General features: G+C 37.4%; 1 protein-coding gene across 1 annotated transcript in view; it reads right to left on the bottom strand.

Annotated features, from left to right (window-relative positions):
- SLC36A4 (solute carrier family 36 (proton/amino acid symporter), member 4) overlaps nt 1–18,190 on the bottom strand; it is a 105,388-nt gene that overhangs the window by 71,391 nt on the left and 15,807 nt on the right. The window contains exons 8-9 of the mRNA XM_010578271.1: nt 12,108–12,335; nt 10,764–10,862 (exon numbers count right to left, since the gene is read on the bottom strand). Of these exons, the coding sequence (XP_010576573.1) occupies nt 10,764–10,862; nt 12,108–12,335 (327 nt within the window). The remainder of the gene's footprint in view (nt 1–10,763; nt 10,863–12,107; nt 12,336–18,190) is intronic.

The following is an 18,190-nucleotide window of genomic DNA, read 5'->3' as shown; positions in this document are numbered from 1 at the left end:
CACACTGGGGAACTGCCTGCAGAAAAAGTATGGTTTCTCCAAGTAAAACAATGATCATAACATACGTCATTATTACATTGCATGTTTTTCTTGCCTGTCCTTGTCCATCTCCTCTTTCACTGTACAGAAAAAGTCTTATGCAATATTTTGAGCAACAAGCTTTTATTCCATCACTTTTAGATAGATTTTTAAAGCTCAGTCTCGAGGAAGTTACAGAACATCGCTATTTTGGAATAAGTGCAATAAACAATCTAGTTTTCCTTAACAGATCCCTCATGACTGCAAATAAAAGGGTAGGAAAGACACAAGCCAAGTAGTGACTGTACATCAATTTTTAGTGAAAGGTTTATACAGAATAAATAAATCCAGAAGCTGAGTTCTCATTACAGAACACTACCTTCTGAAATCTGCTGAGCAATTCCAATCACTCCAAAACCCAATCTTCTCAGATTCCACCAAAGAAGCTTCCTACCTGTTTCACCAGGAAAAAGAATTACTCATAACCACACAAAAAAAAAAAAAAAAAAAAAAAAATCTGTTGCCCAATTTTGATGGCCTTGATTTAACAATGCTTAAAGGATTTTTATAAATCCTACTTCGCTTATCACCTGAACCTGGCATTTTCCGCAGAAGGTCTTTTTTCCTTTTTACTTTTTTATGCTTAAGAGCTTATTTATCACTCCATTATGACATTTATTTAATCTTTAGCTTGCTCTGAAATTTAACAGAATCTATGCAAGTTTGTGTACTATCATGTCTTATCCGACTTTATTCATGAATGAAATCTGAAATACTTCCCTACAATGCAAACTGAAAACTAAAAAGCAGCATTAGTTCTGTCACTAATATTTGAAAACATTTGTCCTGTCAAAATTGTTGAAGTGTTATATGCTTTGCTGTCATTTATATTAATATGCAATTTTATCCAACAAATCATATATGTCAATAGAAAATTATGTTCCTAATTAATCAGTTCCAGCCACACTCTTCAGTTTTACTCCCTCCCGCCCCACTGCATTTGGAACTGTAGCCTACAGACTATACAATACTATATCCTAACATGTCCTCTATAACTTACGCTACTCTCAAAATTTCTAGAAGATAAGTGATAAACGAAAATATGAGTTAGAAACACAAGCATTGCTGGAGAGTGTATTTCAACCTACTGCAATAATACATCAAGGTATAGTACATGACCAAGTATTTCTGGACTCTTTCTGGCTCATGAGTTAAAAATTAAGTTTCCTAAAGCTGCAATGGCACTTAAACCTTTATGCCAGCCAAGGATCAAACCCACATCAAATTTTAATCACCTTAAAATAAGTTATAATGAACACAAAGTTCTCACTTATCCATATCTGCTTCTTTGTAGGCAGGAGCCAAACAACCTATGAACTTTAATCCGTTTCAAAGCAAATGGTTTAAAAAACAGAAGGTCTTCCCAAAAGGTCTTCTGACTTTTCATCAAAAATGCTCTTTCACTCATATGTTGCTTTAGCTTCTAAAGTGGCATGGGACAAAGTATACATATATCGCAAGGTCCTGCATGGGGCTGAGCAAACTCCATGACTACAGAAGTGAAAAAATAAATGACAGTATTTTCCATCAAGGATTAATGAGTATCACAGGAAATAAACAGGATTAAGGATCCTACAAAGCTTTACAACTCCAAATACAGAAACTTCTCTATCCTGGGACAAGGAACACTGAAAACAGCCATGCACACTCCTGGACCAAGACAGTTAAAAATCAACATAGGAAGCCTAGCAATAGAAAGGGGTTTGCATTCACATCTTACATTTTAACATGACCATCATTGAAAGAAATAACCACCCTATTCTGAAAAAAAAAATCAATCCATCCAATATAGAGGGAGGGAAGACATTGATTATTGTATTTGCTTTTCTTAGAAGAACAGAAAGTTTCATACACTTCCATTTGACATGAGAGCATGGCACCTTGACAGCTAAACCACTCATCGCTTCCTTCCGTGAAGCACTCAAAACAGCTCGAGTACAAGAGAAGTTGAAGAATACACAACAAAGACAAGTTGAAGAATACAAAACATACCACTTCCTATTACAATCTTCTTATTTTAAATGCCTTCACCCTGACAATAATTTTCCTTTCCGCCTCTCCCATTTCCTTTAGGATTTTTTTTTCTGCTGCTCTTGACAAATTGATATGATTTTTAAGCCACAGTGTTTATTAGGGAGCCACAATTGATGCTTGCAGAAGTGTTCAACAGTGGATGTTTAGGGCTTTTTCAAATCTGGGAGAACACGTATTCATAAAAATTTTTTAGTTTAGGAACATTATTCTTCAGTGAACATCCAAGAACACTACTGAGTTTAAAAGTCCTTTGACAAAATCATAGGTCTATTAATAGCTAGTATTTTGAGCCATACAATAAAATTGCTTTTTTTTTTTAAAAACTTGTCTCCATCATGTTTGATCCAATAAATGTAAATTACTGTATGATTTGCAGTAGATTTAATTTAGAAAATAAATATGTTCACAAAATATTTAGGAGGTAAACTAGTACTTACATTTTATTTATCGATATATATACACACACACATGCACACACACTGCAGTGCCACTTTCATCAATGAAAAGGCTGTTCAGAGAGCGGGGAAGAAAACTATTATAGATGGTAAAGTTAAGATGTTGCTAATTAAAGGACAGATATGAAAGTCTAAAACTAAGGATGCAAGCATTTATTCTTATTTACCTGCTCTCCCCAGGAAAAGTTATTAACATTTTTGCATCTTCACAGCTATATTCAAAAAGTTTGCCATATAATGAAGACTCGTATTTAAATATTACTTAGACAATTCCATACACTGCAGACAAGTACTCACTCAGAACATATTGGAAAGCAGGAGGAAACCTGCTTACCTGAGACCATTACAAGTAAGTGCAAAATGGCAGCAGCTTAGAAGGATTACAGGATGATGGGCCAGGGGGAAAGAAAAAATCTGACACCAAAAAAGCAAAGTAACTACATAAAATATTTCTACCTGAAATTATTTAACTATGCTGTTTAATTATACATATAATTAGTATAAGAAGTATGTGTTTCACTCTGGCTCTACTGCACGTATACTTCAGACAAGTTTTCCAAGACAGGGTCACATTTAAACAGAAGAATTAGCTTTTGTGCCTCACTGAAGCCATGTGTATCAGACCCCAAAAACTACCTGGCTCAAGCTGGCAAAGCAGAACACATGACAGCTTGGCACATTGTCACTCTTGCTCTTTTCCCATTTCTCCAAAGTCACTGAATCACATAACGATTAAGAAACATTTCAGGCGAGCAAGCAGTAAACTTAAATGCCTTAGTTTCCTCTTTGTGTAAAAGCATGTGTATCTTAGGTTTTCTATGGAAAAGGAAACATTTGAATGTAGCAAGCGTCAGGTATGGGATGCTGCCTGAAAGAAAGTTATACTCATGAGTCTGTGTTAGTAAGATTTGCCATAAATATAAGAAGTATTAAAGTTAGAATATGCACAAACAAATGGTTCTCCAGAGTAAAAGGAAGTTTCTCCATACTCAGGAAGTGCAGGATATCAGTAAGGAATATTTAACTTGATAAAGAGGCAATATCAAGTTGCCTGAGATTTTATCAACATTCAGCTGAATATGGCAGATGATGAATTTTTTTACAGTTTCTGATACAACATTTTTTTTTTAAATCTGCTACATCTAATAACATTCTCTGTTTCTACACATTGGCCCATAATCTTTTTCCTCCACTCTTACATTAATCATCTTCAGAAGACATCCAAACCATGTGATTTTGCACACTAGCTGTAACATGCCTGTTGCTGACATGACATTTAAAGTCTACGTTTACCATGTACATTTAGCAGTAGGTCATCTCCGTAGTCATCACATTCAGTCACCTACACTTGGGCGTCCAAATGCAAAAACATCCTCTGACAACTCCCACCTTTTGTATTTTGATGATACAAGCCTTTGCACCATCTCAAAAGAATGCCAATGAAACTGATACACCCTGGTCCAGAGATGCCCCCAAGCAGATTTAGATGATGTCATGTTACCTGTTAAATGTCTGTTTCTGACAAATCCAGTCTGGCCTTAGACAACAGAAGAGTGCCATTGGGTTTCGTTAATTTTTTTAAAGGATAATACGAATCTGGTGAAAGATTTTTTGACAATGAGAGGCTTTTATCTCAAAGCCACAGACCTAGCAAGCTCATCTGCATCACTTTCAAAATCCAAATAATGACATTTTAAAATTATAATCCACTTAGTTCTCTCTTTTTTAAATCTCCTGGAACTGGTTAGCTGCTGCCTAATGTGATTCCAGAGCCTGTCTTTTGGTATACAAATACCGCCCTACCTTCTACTGCAAAACTGTGATAGCCAAGTTCAAAAGCAGTTTGAACAGACATCTTCAAGTAACAGGCTAAAATATCAGAAGCCTTATTTTCCAGACCTAAAATTAACATTGGAAAGTAACATTTTCTCTTTGCTAGGCTAATCAGTCTGCAGCACTCAACAGGGAAAAAAACCCATACTTAATTGTACAAACCATACTTAACTTAGCATACCTATATGTAATAGAGAAGAAAAATTATCTTTCCTGTTTAAACGTTACGCATCTATTTCATCCTCATTCCCCCTGAAGCTTATACTAAAATATCACTTCCACATTTGGATTTGGCTTTTATACCTCGAACGCGAAAGCCGACAAGAATTTCACCGCAAAATATTAAGTGTAACTGCTATTACATAAACATAACATTATGCAAAGCTATTAACCTGCACGTGGTAATGCTACAGACATATCCAAGCCTGACGGCTTTGGTTTTACACTATTCTGAAGAGTATGTTCAAGAGGTTTTACTATATTTTGGGCACACTTAGGAGCACAATCTGAAGTTACTTTTTAATTCACTAACAAAAACCTCACATTCACTACAAAAACAGACCTACTCACCTTTGGAATATGAAAGAAGCTCTTGAACATGGTTCTTACAGAATAACGTTACACGTTCTGTGAAAGACACATTCACTGCATAATACCACCAGCAGCTCCTGCATTCAAGAATTTGTGTTGGTACTCTCTTCTGTTCAGGCCTGAACACCAACCCCATGATTTGCCAGGTAGAATCATTTGGCACAGGGAACCCACAGACAGAGAGAACCTAAAGCACAAAGGGAAAGAAGCAGCTGCAGATCCTCCCATCCCCAGCAGAGCCTTGTACTCAAAAAGGTCCACTGAGGGCTGAATATACATTTTCTTCATAGAATCATAGAATCGTTTAGGTCGGAAAAGACCTTCAGGATCACCGAGTCCAACCGTCAACCATGCGCACTAAACCATGTCCTGAAGTGCCTTGTCTACGTGCTTTCTGAATACCTCCAGGGACAGTGACACCACCACTTCCCTCAGCAGCCTGTTCCAGTGCCTGACAACCCTTTCAGTAAAGAAATTTTTCCTAATACCCAATTTAAACCTCCCCTGGCACAACCTGAAGCCTAATCAATCATCTCCTAATCAACGTATTATTGTCTAGTGTTGAAATCCCAAATCAACTCTAAACACTATGAATGATAGCCACCAGACTGGCAGTACTGAGCTCTCAGTTGCTGTTTGCTAACTCAGTATTAAGGGAGCACTGGGTACCCCTGTGTCATGGTTTAACCCCCGCCAGCAACTAAGCACCACACAGATGCTCACTCACTCCGCCCCCCATCCAGTGGGATGAGGGAGAGAATTGGGGAAAAAAAAAAAAAAAAAAGTAAAACTCGTGGGTTGAGATAAGAACAGTTTAATAGAACAGAAAAGAAGAAACTAATAATGATAATAGTAACAATAATAAAATGACAATAATAATAAAAGGATTGGAATATGCAAAACAAGTGATGCATAATGCAATTGCTCACCACTCGCTGACCAATGCCCAGTTAGTTCCCAAGCAGTGATCCCCCCCCAGGCCAACTCCCCCCAGTTTCTATACTGGGCATGACATCAAATGGTATGGAATACCCCTTTGGCCAGTTTGGGTCAGCTGTCCTGGCTGTGTCCCCTCCCAACTTCTTGTGCCCCTCCAGCCTTCTTGCTGGCTGGGCATCAGAAGCTGAAAAATCCTTGACTTAGTCTAAACACTACTTACCAACAAAGGAAAACATCAGTGTGTTATCACCATTCTTCTCATACTGAACCAAAACATAACACTAGCTACCAGAAAGAAAATTAACTCTATCCCAGCTGAAACCAGGACACCCTGCTGCGAACTCCTGCTGTTAGCACACAGCGATGATTACCACCTGGCTGCCAAGACATTCACAATTTGCAGCAGGTACCTTATACCAGTCAGCAGTGACCCCATTTTTACAGACAGCTCAAAACAGGGAGCAAAGAAATGAACAGCACAAGCAACAGACTGCAGCACTTTTTAATCCTGTTACAACTATCACTCAGAGTTTAGCATGCATTAACATTAATCAGCCCTTTGACAGCACTAACCTTATTTCTGCTGTAGTAGTTGTAGCAACAAACGAACAACTTGCCTGGACTTTACCAAAATGACAAAATTGTTCAAGTCTGCCATCAAATAAGAGTTTAGATTGATCTCGCAGGCAGAAATGAACAGCTCAAATCATCTTACTAATATAATCAATTCATCACATTAATTATTTTTATTTTAATGAAAATATCACGAAATAATTTTATAACACTGGCTGATGAAATGTTTAACTAGATCTTAGTATTACACAAGTACTAGTTTCGAGGCACTGCCTTGGTTTATTTGAGATTCTATATTTCAATTATAAATAAGCTACCCTTCCTCCTTGGAGTTACTACAGACACAAGTTAGTAAAACTAAAGTTCTTAAAGTCTATTTATCTACAGATCGACTATAGCCAAAGCAACAATACTCCAAATTACTTCCATACTGCTGATTTTCTTTTTACACAGGGACAGCTAATCAGTCCTAAACTAAATGACAGATTTTAACCAAAACCCATGTTTGTACACACACCATCTAAAAGAGAAATACGCTCTCTCAAGATCAAGAAGAAAATCCTACTAGGAATCTGCTGAATCACTGCACCTTCCAGAATCACTTTTCCCTTTTCCCAAAGTGAACAGGACTTTAGACTCCTCTGTTTAATTAGTCTCACTAATTTTAATAGAGTTACTGAAGAACTATGGTCATACTTCAAGTGATGACAAGTGCTGAACTAAAAGAACACAGAAAAATAAATCAATATCTAAAAATCAATATATAAAAACCTTTTTATACAACAGGATGAGAAAAATCGGAGCTAGAGTATTTTCCCTGCAGCCAATTATTTGATTCAAAGAAACCAGAAAAACAGATGTTTCCATACTGAGCATGATGGCATTATGAACTGCCAATTATTTTCTGTCTACGTTAGCCACTCCCCTGTTAATAAAAACAGAATCAATGAAGTATCTTTGAAAAGAAATCCTCCTGACTGCTATGGCTAAGGTGTACTGTTTTATACAATGCCTGATAGGTCATTTATTCCTCCACTCAAATTGTTGATCATTAAATATTCCTAGCAGGAAAGACCATTTTAAACAGAACAATGGTGGCAGAGAAACCACACCAAGGGCATTTTTCCTTTCACGTCAGGTTCTGCTTAAGATAATTTAACCAGCCCAAAAAACTCAGAATTTCATTTGCTGTCCCTGTTCATAACATTCAGTAATCTCGCAGCTCTCAGATGAGTACGGTGTGAATTAGCGTAAAGAATGTTTGGAATCAAGGAAAAGGAAAAATGAGGCCTCATAACTGCTTAAGGCTAACTTATTGCATAAAATGAATCAACCATAATCAAACTTTCTGATAAAATTAAGACCTCAAGCCTTCTGTTTTTAATGTAATATTCAGATAGCTTCACAGAATAAGTGTTATTTGTAAGACTTTCCAGAATAAAATCTAAAATCAAGTCTCTAACATCAAGACCAAGATTAGGGAAATCCATTTTGAGTGCCGGCACTCAGAAAGAGCAGACTAAGGAGTCAATCTAATTCAATAGTGTAGTTTCTTTTCCTTACTGGAACTATTCAACCACATGGATATAAAAACAGTAATTAAGACACAAGGTAACAGGTTATCACAACTGAGCAACTGACTATGTGAATATTCTTAATGCATTGTAATGTGAATTGAAACGCATTAGCTCACATCTCGGTGAAAGAATTTTAAATGTGTTTCACTTCACATTTGCAAGAGGTCACAAACACACATACAGATATATCACAGTTCAGTCTATGATGGTAACTTACGGAGCTGTAATAACTAGTTACCAATTAAATCAATCACCAAGAACTGTATGAAATATTAACTATTTAGAGTGGAAATGTGTGCCTCTGCTTCACTCATCTTTTTTATTTCATGCTTAAACAACTTTATTTAGTACTGATTATTCAAATCCATAAAGTAATTTTTTTCTTCAAATCTTCTCTATGGTGCATGCAACTACAGCAAAGAATGCACAGCAAACATTATGAATGTTCAAAATATCCCCGAGAGGCAAAGACATATTAATATCATTTTACATATAAATAAGAAACTTTTAAGCTCTAGATTTTCACTTTTACTATAATTTTAATTTGTAAAGGTACCTGCATTATTTTAATGGTCTTGTGTAATGTAAACACACACACAAAGTATATCAAACCATAAAGAATATAAACATCTAATTAGTTTGTAAACATCAGTAACAAAGTGAAAAAACTAAAATGCACTTTTCATTTCCTTTGAAGAGTAAATTATGATCAAGTAAGAAATTGAGACTGCCTATACAGAAATATATGCAACTGTGTAATGCTATTATCTAATAATATCAAGCAATATTTTTATGCTTTAAAGGTACAATTCGAATGAACCCTACATTATATGCTCTTGAATAAAAGAAGGAAAAAAGTTTGGAGTTCTTAAAGATGTCATTAGTAACAGCCAGGGATTCAATCAAGCACAATGCTCTGGGCAGTTCTTTAAAGGTTTACATCAGAAGTCAGTGTTCCTACTGCTGATGGAAATTTAAGGAGCTGTCTAACGTGGCATCTAATGTGGCAGAAAATAATTACCATACATCAATTCCCTACCTATAATTCAATAAACTACTACTACCAAATGGGAACCCTTCCACACTTTCCTGAGGCTCACAGGACTCTCATTTGGGATTTTCTGGCTACAAATACACACCCACGTGCTGGGCAGTACATGAGCAAATCTAATACAACTGGGATACATATCAGACCCACTGTACGTGACTTGCATTTCCCCACATGCAGTAAATGCAGTCTGTCCCAGACAGAATATACAATTTAAGAGCAACAAGCTTAGTATAGCGCAATCTGATTCACTGAGTATGGGTTTTTTGCCCAAGACTTGTAGGCATCAAACAATCCCAGACAAATGGCTGATCTTCTATGACGGAACTTCCAGATCACAAAAGGGAAGATGTCCGGATACACTCAGAAATATGGCAGCTAAACCTCTGCATCAGTCAGTTCACAGTTTGAGAAACAGTCAAGAACAGTTTGAGAAATGCAGACTCGCAGTCACTAGATCCACATATCCCATGCGTGAAAACACACTTTTGCAACATAATAGGAGTTAAAAGGTTTTCCTATTCAGCTCTTCTGGCAGTGATAATACAGAAGCAGGGTGTATTCTGGTTTAATGCAGTGCTGACAGTTCCAGAAAAGAAAAAAGATTTGAAAAAACTCTCCTGTGTTACATTCATGACCATCATTTCAGATTAATGGCATGCTGGTTTGGGGTTGGTTTGGTTGGGGTTTTTTTGGACGGTGGAGGTGTTGTTTTATTTGGGTTTTAGGGTTGGGTTTTTTTAGTTTTAAGCATACAGTAACACTTGCTGAAGTGCATAATTATATTAGTAGCAAATAAAGTGTATATAGTAATTTCCCAACAGTTTAAAGACATTATGACCTACCATTCCCAGAAGCCTCCTTGGCTACATTTTTAAAATATGCCATGTGGAACAAAAGTGCTATCTTGCAAACTTTGCTAGTGTGAGATGCAATCAGAAAGCCCTTAGAATCAGGAAAAAGTAAGAGATTTAAAAAGATCCACTTTTAAAACCCGAATTTTCAGTGATAAATCTATTTAATTGACATCTTTCAGGAAACAATGAGGAACTGAGTTTCATTGTAAGAAGGCCATGAATTAAAAAAATATTCTTAAATTTCTATCCTTTTTCTTATCAACTCCATCTCTGTCAAGTCAGATCTATAGACAAGTTTGAAGCAGGAAGAATAATACATTTCTAATAAATAACTGTCCTCTGTGATCCCAAAGGAAAAGAAGGATGCTGAATAGCTTTCTATTTTTACACATTCATCACCTAAAACTGAGCCGCTGAATCATTATAATTATAGTATCATCATATTATTAGCTGAGTATTAAATTATTATATAGCATATTATGATACTAGTTATTATTACAGTATTGTCTCACTCTATTTAGAACTGAAGACATTCTTGTAATTTGGGAAGGTGCTAAGTGTCCCAAGTAGCAATCATTATTCACCAAACTCCCCTTTGAAGGGGATGTTGTGTCCTCAACTTTTGCCTCATTTGACAAGATAAATTAACCCTTTTCATATCAACATGGGAGATTATTGTTTCAACAAAAACAACTAAATAACAACAGGAGTAAAACTGCCGGGTGTCCCATCGTCTAGCACAAACTCAAATTTTTTTAAGTCAGTAAAAAGCACTTACCACACCAATTCCTTCAAAAGCAAATATTGCAGTCCCAAAAAACAGTGGGTATTTCTTCCAGCCAACCACAGGAGGCAGTTTTCGAGGATCTACTATATCCTGAAGAAACAAAGCAAAACAGTGCTATGTAAAGCACATTAGCTGTTCCTACAATTTTGATTGTTGTGTTATGCTATAGGAGAGAAAACTCAGTACGTGTTGACAGTGGTGTATACATTGCTATTTACAATCCCTGGTTTTCCTCCCAAACTTAGTCCTATATACATATTTATAGCCGTCTTCCCACACACACACAGACAGTTGCAGATATATTTATTCTAGGTTCATATTACTGACACTAGAAATACTCACATTCAAAGTATCACACTGGTGTATATGAGTGAGCATCAATTAAAACAAAAGGGAAAGCTCACACCTCAAGCTTAATCTTCTGCAAACTTATGCTATTCTCAGAGTATTGCATTTTTTAATCTCTTTTCATACTGGACAAATATTCTTCGTAACCATAAGGGACAGTAAAAGAAAATCTTTTTAATACAAGCTGAGTTCCTGCAGAACAATTAATGACTATGTCCCCCAATCGCTTCTGTGTAACTTCTCCCGCCTCCTCGCCCAGCCAATACCTCTTGCTGGCTTTTCTGCCTTCATCCCCATCCTCCACTTCCCCCTTGTCTAATAACACTCATGTGAAAGCTTTCTCAAACAATAGTGGCACTCACCACTTATCTACACCATGTGCAACAGTGTCTATCACTTATCACTTTTCAAAAATCATAAGAAAAACGTAGAGGTTTCTAGATGTGATTTTTTTCCATTATGGAATGCCTCCAAATATGAAAAACAGCCGCAACCCAGAAAATGCAGCAACTATTCAACTTCTCAGGAGGTGGAAGTCTGTAATATGTATTCTTAAAGGGTTAAGTCTTAAATTTTTCCTGACTGTATTGGAGAAACACTAGAAATAAATGTTGCTGTTGAAATTGTTCTTGTGTTGCAACAAAAAGATTGACCCAGATTAAAACCTTGCAAGTTCTATGCGCAACCCATAAAAATTCACATATTCTTCCACTCAAGGACTCCAGGACTTTACAATACATATTTTTATTAAGTGCAGCAATATTATCCTTTCTTTCAAAAGTACTGTAAAAGTCTGGTTTAAAGCATGTCTCAAGTATTAAGGCACCTCTTTAAATTAAGATGCCTCCATTAAATACATAATTCTGCCTTTCAGAAATTGTCAGTCAGTATACATCCATCAGAGACCAACTGCCATATGCAACAAATACAACTTGCCACACTAAAAACAACAACAAAAAAAGATAATAAACTTTTTTTCATACTCACTCTAACAATATACTGGTAAATGATCACCAGGCTGACAGCCATGGACAGATTGGCAAGCAATGAAAGAAAGGACAGGCTCTTAAGGTCACGAATAAAGACCAGGAGGATCATGAATGGCAGGAAACCCAGCATATATATGCGTAAATCAGTACTCCTTTTCTCAGAAGAACTGCTGGTGGTACTGACATTTATGGGAGTAGTCTTGTTTTCCAAGAATCCTTCATGGACCTGTAGGAAAAAAAAAAACACAAAAAAAAACCCCAAAAAACGTGTTGAACAGTGGTAGCACTGAGTATATGGTCACATCGGTGTTTTTCTATAGGAAAATTTTTCCCTCTGCTTTACCTGCTGAGTGTCAGGCATTTGGGGATCCCTGTACTCTCAGTGCAGAGTGGAAGACAAGGCACTTTTAGCAAGTGTTTCATCCTTAAGACAAATGATGAAATCAGGACCTGAAAGACCTGAAAGTATCTTTACCCCACCAATGACTAAAGAGGAAATCCACATGAGCAGTTTAGATCAGATTCCTTTCAGAAACAGAGTTTGGTAAAATGAATGTAAGCCAGATGGATCTAGGCCTAAATATTAGTTTTAATTTTCCTAAGGAGAGTAAAGATGACCAACTGCTATTGTACCTGACTTCAGTGCCTAACAATCTTATGCCTTTGCCATGCACATCATAGCAGCACACATACAAAATAAAGTTAGAATATGAACTCTTTAATTCAAATTATTTTATTTTTCACTCTTTACTCTTTTATTAATCAGTGTTAACTCAACTTTAAAAACCATGAGCTCTGAGAGACTTGTGAGTCCTGTATCCATTAAACTGATATAAATTAATGCCTATAGATAAACAATAGTACACAATGTAAAAGTGTTATTACATTTTGTGTACATAACATTACAATAGCTATCTACAGTGCAGTTCAGAAAACTGAGTTTGGCACTATTCACAACTCTCATTGCTTCTTTTGGAAAAACGTTAATGTGGCCATAACTGCCAAAATTTGTTTTGTGGAAATATATTCTGTGCTATGTGCACACCACAACCAAAACATCAAGAGCTGGTGGTTATTCTGCTTGCTGCAAAATGGTAATAGTTCAAATCCATTTGTTTTAAATCTTATCATGCCTTTTCCCTAGGAGCTTATCCTTTCCTTTTCCCTTACATTGCATTCACCATCTTACAGATCAGCACATGACTGTGCTTAATCTGTCATGCTGCAGAAAGCCTTTAGCTTGATGACTATGAAAAGATACCTAGACAATGAAGGAAAAAAAAAAAGTTCCTTATAGCACGAAGAGACTTAAACAAAAATGGGAAATCAATATCCTGGACCTAGAGCAGCCTTCCAGTACCTCTAAAGGGGGCCTACAAGAACGGCTGAGAAGGACTTTTGACAAGGGCATGTAGTGATAGGACAAGGGGTAATGGCTTTAAACTGAAAGAGGGTAGATTTAGATTAGATGTAAGGAAGAAGTTCTTCACTGTGAGGGTGGTGAGGCACTGGAACAGGTTGCCCAGAGAGGCTGTGGATGCCCCATCCCTGGCAGTGTTCAAGGCCAGGTTGGATGGGGCTTTGAGCAACCTGGTCTAGTGGAAGGTGTCCCTGCACACGGCAGGGGGGGTGGACTAGATGGTCTTTAAGGTCCCTTCCAACCTAAATCGCCCTATGATTCTATAAATATATAACAAAACAACTGAAGACAATACTCTGACTCCTAAGTACTGTCAGGCAACCAAGTACTATAGCACTTTCTTAAAACTTAATATAGAACTGAACTCAGAGAAAGACTGTATAACCCTACAATCCCAGGAAGTGTACAATGTAGCAATTCTCAAATATTATTATCCTTGTCACAGTTCACAGGCATGGTCCCAAGACTGATTAATTTATGGGCAATTCTTTCAATGTGGTTTGTTCTTTAGGATGCCAGTTATCGTCTGTGCAAGTGAAATAAGATCATAGATCCTGTCTCTAAAAATCCAAACACGTTAAGCTGTTACAATGAAAGGAGGAAGTATTACCATTACACTCTAAGTTTTTACATAGCCACGGCAGTCCTAACCGAACACCAAATTACCAGTACTTAATGGCATCTATTTTATTTTATAGGTCACAGTAACTCAGGGCTATTCGTTTTTTACTTTGAGGAAGAGGACGAAGTGGAGAAAAGAGGACAGGCTGGAGATACGGTAGGCAATCAAGGCATCATTTGCACTACGAGACTTTCATGAGGCAGAGGGAATTAATTGATAATGTAAGACCAACTGTATGTAAACCAAGTCATTCAAATTGGCAAGTTTGCCAAAACTCAGCCTTCACAAGTCTAGGAGAAAAAAAATTGCACAATTCACTTTATGTCCATTGTTTCAAATAATCCACAAACTCAGGAAGACAGAATTAACTTAAAATTCTTTTCTCTGTAACAAAAAGCACTACACAGATTTTTTTCCTTATGAAAAAGGGAAAGATACAAGATACAATTCTGCAACCACATGTTTTCCAGAAATCTCACTTTAAATGACAAGAGAGGACACCAGTCATTATGGAAACACTGATCATTTCCACCTTGCAAGAATCTTAAGTGTCACTTACAAGATGTTTAACATCTGTTAGTTTTCATTAAGATAATGGTTTTAGAAAGCTATGGCGAAGACCTAAATACATTTAGAACTGAATTCCAGTGAATTCATGCAGCTACAGTAACTCCACTTTGCCAAGCAATATGTCAAACACTTAACCAAATTACTTCCCTAATGCCACATGAAGTAAAGCTCTCTGTAGAAGTTTCTATTTTAAGTGTAGTGGGAAAGCAGGAAATACAGAACAAGCACTTAACAGCCTTTTGCTTTTACAACAGTCTCGTGCGTTTACTTGCTTGCATGCATTCACAGGTAGCCTGCCCACAAGGACACGTAAGAGGTTTCCTAAGAATGACAGTGTGATTTGAGCATGTAAGTCCTGCTGAAAACCTCTGCTACAATAAATATTTAATCTAATGTGCCTTCTATTTACATAAATGTCTGTAAGCCTGATGAGCTGTTTAAAAAAAATAAATTATTCCTAAAAAAATAACTGCAGGCAGGATACAGTTCAGGTTCTAAAATACATTTTTACAAAACCACAGTATAAAACAGCTTCTACTCAAATCATTTCAAGAATTCAAACACTTCAGTTTCTCTTAAGACAAAAACATTCTATTTTTGTACACAAACCCCAATTAAAAGTTCCTAAAATTAGAACTATTATTTTTTTTCTATTAACACCACCAAATTCCAACTAGATAGTCAACCAGAGTTTACTGGCTAATATGGCTGAAAAATGTCATATACAATATTCTATATAATTCTATTCAAGACTAGGTCTACTGTGATCACATACCCTGACAATGGGCTTAAGATCAGATCATACCTCCACGTTATGTTAGGTAAGAGTGGTCATACAAAACAGCCTTTATAATTATCTGCCTTTTATCTTCACAAAAATATGAGGAAAGCACAGAACACACTACAGCTGCACACAACCTCTCCACAACCATTATCAGATGAATGAATATCGATGCAGAATTAGCAAAACACAGCCAGTTAAAATTATCAGACTGTGACACCCTGACCCTAGCTTCCCACCTCCCACTTGCATGTTTCAGATATGAGTTATATTCCTACAATAAACCACAACACTGTATTCTGCTTTACAATACTGTAAGCCTCTTCTCCCCACACTCTTCCCTGCCCCAGCATCACCAGAGGAAGGAAATGGACGCCAAGCGGATTCTCAAAAATGTCACGACATGCAGGAGCCTGCATCAGATCGTGTCCCTTGAAATACAGTTTAAAGAAAGAAGCCAGGGTATCAAAGACTTTCTAGCTGGGAGGAAAGAAAGAAAAAAGATTAAATTCTGAACCCGCTCAGCATAGATTAATATTTTGAGTAAAGCAGATTTGCAATCACAGCTGTCCTAGTCTCAGCTATCAAAAGCACCGACTTCTTGTACGTTTTTAACCCAAAAGCTGCAATTCTAGGTCTGGAATAAATGTCAGTTCCACAAAATTCACAGTCTTCCTGCTGCCCCTTCCCCTCTCCCACACCATCTCTCATTTGAGTCACTTTGCCTTGTCAAACCTCCTATCTACTACCCAAAACATTGTATTCTCAACAGTCTTCTCCATTACCTCATCTAAAAATGGAGGTTTGAATTCCCTGAATCATAGAATAATTCAGGTTAGATGGGACCTCAGGAGGTCTATAGTCCAATCGCTTGCTCACAGCTCCATCAGCTATGGGTTCAAACCAGATTGTTCCTCGCCCCTTTGTCCAGCTTGAAAACTTGAAAACTTCTAAGGATAGAGACTGCACAACCTCTCCGGGCAACTGGTTCCAGTGTTTGGCTGTCTTAAAGTTTTTCTTTGCCTCAGGTCAGAAACTCCCATGTTATTTTATGACCACTTTCCCTCATCCTCCCACTTGACCTCAGTAAAGAGCTTGGTTCAATTTTCTAGACGCCATCTTTGCAGTCCTGGGGAGGCTGCTCTTAGGTCCTCCAAAAGCCAGCTCTTCTCCAAGCTGAACAAACCCACTTTCCCCAGCCCTCACAGGGCAAGTGCTCCAGCCCCAACCATTTCAACAGCCCTCCCCTGAACTCATTCCAGTTTGTCAATGTCTTTCCAGTATTGGGGATATCCAAAACTTGGCAGAGTATTCTAGATGTGGTCTAACAGACGTGAAGTAAAGGATGATAATCACTTCCCTCAATCTACCAGCAATTCACCTGTTCATACAATCCAGGATGCTGTTGGTTTCCTTTGCTGTCAGGGCACATTGCTGGCTCATGATCATGACCTCTGAGCCTGACCATACAACCAGCTTTTTTTTCCACAGCTAGTTGTCTTGTCTGTCCATCCACCCACCCATCCATCCAACCCATAACAGCCTGACTTGGATACAAGGATATTGTCAGAGACAGCATGAAAAACCTTGCTAATGTCAAGGTGACATCTAGTACTTTGTCATTATGTACAAATGCAGACTTTTTTCTTATAGAAGACTATCAAGTTGGTGACTGATCAACTGACCTTGGTAAATCCATGCTGACTGTTTCCAGTCACCTTATTCTCCCTCATGTGCCCAGAATATGCTCCAAGAAGACTCAAACCCTGATTTTCAAAGGGATTGAAAGGAGGCTGACTGCCTTGTAATTCTCCTAATTATTCGTTTGGCCTTTTATGAAGGTAAGTACAACACTTGCCTCTCCTTGGTTCTCAGGGAAATCCCCCACTCTGTATTGTCTTTCAAAGACTTCAGGTTTCTTCTAGCACTCTCAGATACAGCCCATCTGGTCCCAGACTCCCTCTTTTCTCTTCGTCTTCAGAGCACAACAGTGACACTGACTTCGACAATATAAAGCAGGGTAGTTCCTTACTCTTCCCATCTTTGTTCTGTGTGGTCACAGCTGTCATTGTATGACGGTATTTTGTAACTCTACTCAGAAAATGGAACAAACCCCCTAGTGAGATGTGACCAACCCTAGAGGATTATTCTGCTATAAGTCTTTAGATAAATAAAAAAAGAAAATCAGAGTCCTACCTGAAACAGCCCTGTTTCCTGAAGCCTATCCTATGGAGCATTATGGCTTTGTATAGAGAAAAACCACATGAAAGGGTTAGTTAAGTTCTGCTTATCCCCTAATAACTGCTGAAACTGCACACACTTACCCCAGGCAGAGTATTTTAGAAATCAGCTTGCCATCAGATGAAGAGGTTACTGTGAACTGTAACACTGCTAAAGACAACAGTATTGTCTGGGCAAGGAGGAGGTTTCTGAAGTTTACTCTTCACTAGCTATTACTTGCATGCAGCAAAATGTGAAGCCCGTGACTTCAAAATTAATAGTTCAATTTATTAAAAAAAAGAAACTTTTGGAAGTTTCAGTTCAACTGTTGACAGTCAAGCTGTTTTCATTATGTCCATTATACACAGGGTTTTGCATTAATAAAATACTTTGGGGCTAAGTTTTATTTACACATACACACACATGTATATACCATGTAACCCATATTATGGACACGATTATACTGAT

This window comes from Haliaeetus leucocephalus, unplaced genomic scaffold, assembly GCF_000737465.1.
Source record: "Haliaeetus leucocephalus isolate CR32 unplaced genomic scaffold, Haliaeetus_leucocephalus-4.0 Scaffold616, whole genome shotgun sequence".
NCBI lineage: Eukaryota > Metazoa > Chordata > Aves > Accipitriformes > Accipitridae > Haliaeetus > Haliaeetus leucocephalus.
Note: the sequence above shows the minus strand (reverse complement) of the source record. Positions and strands in the feature narration are given on the sequence as shown.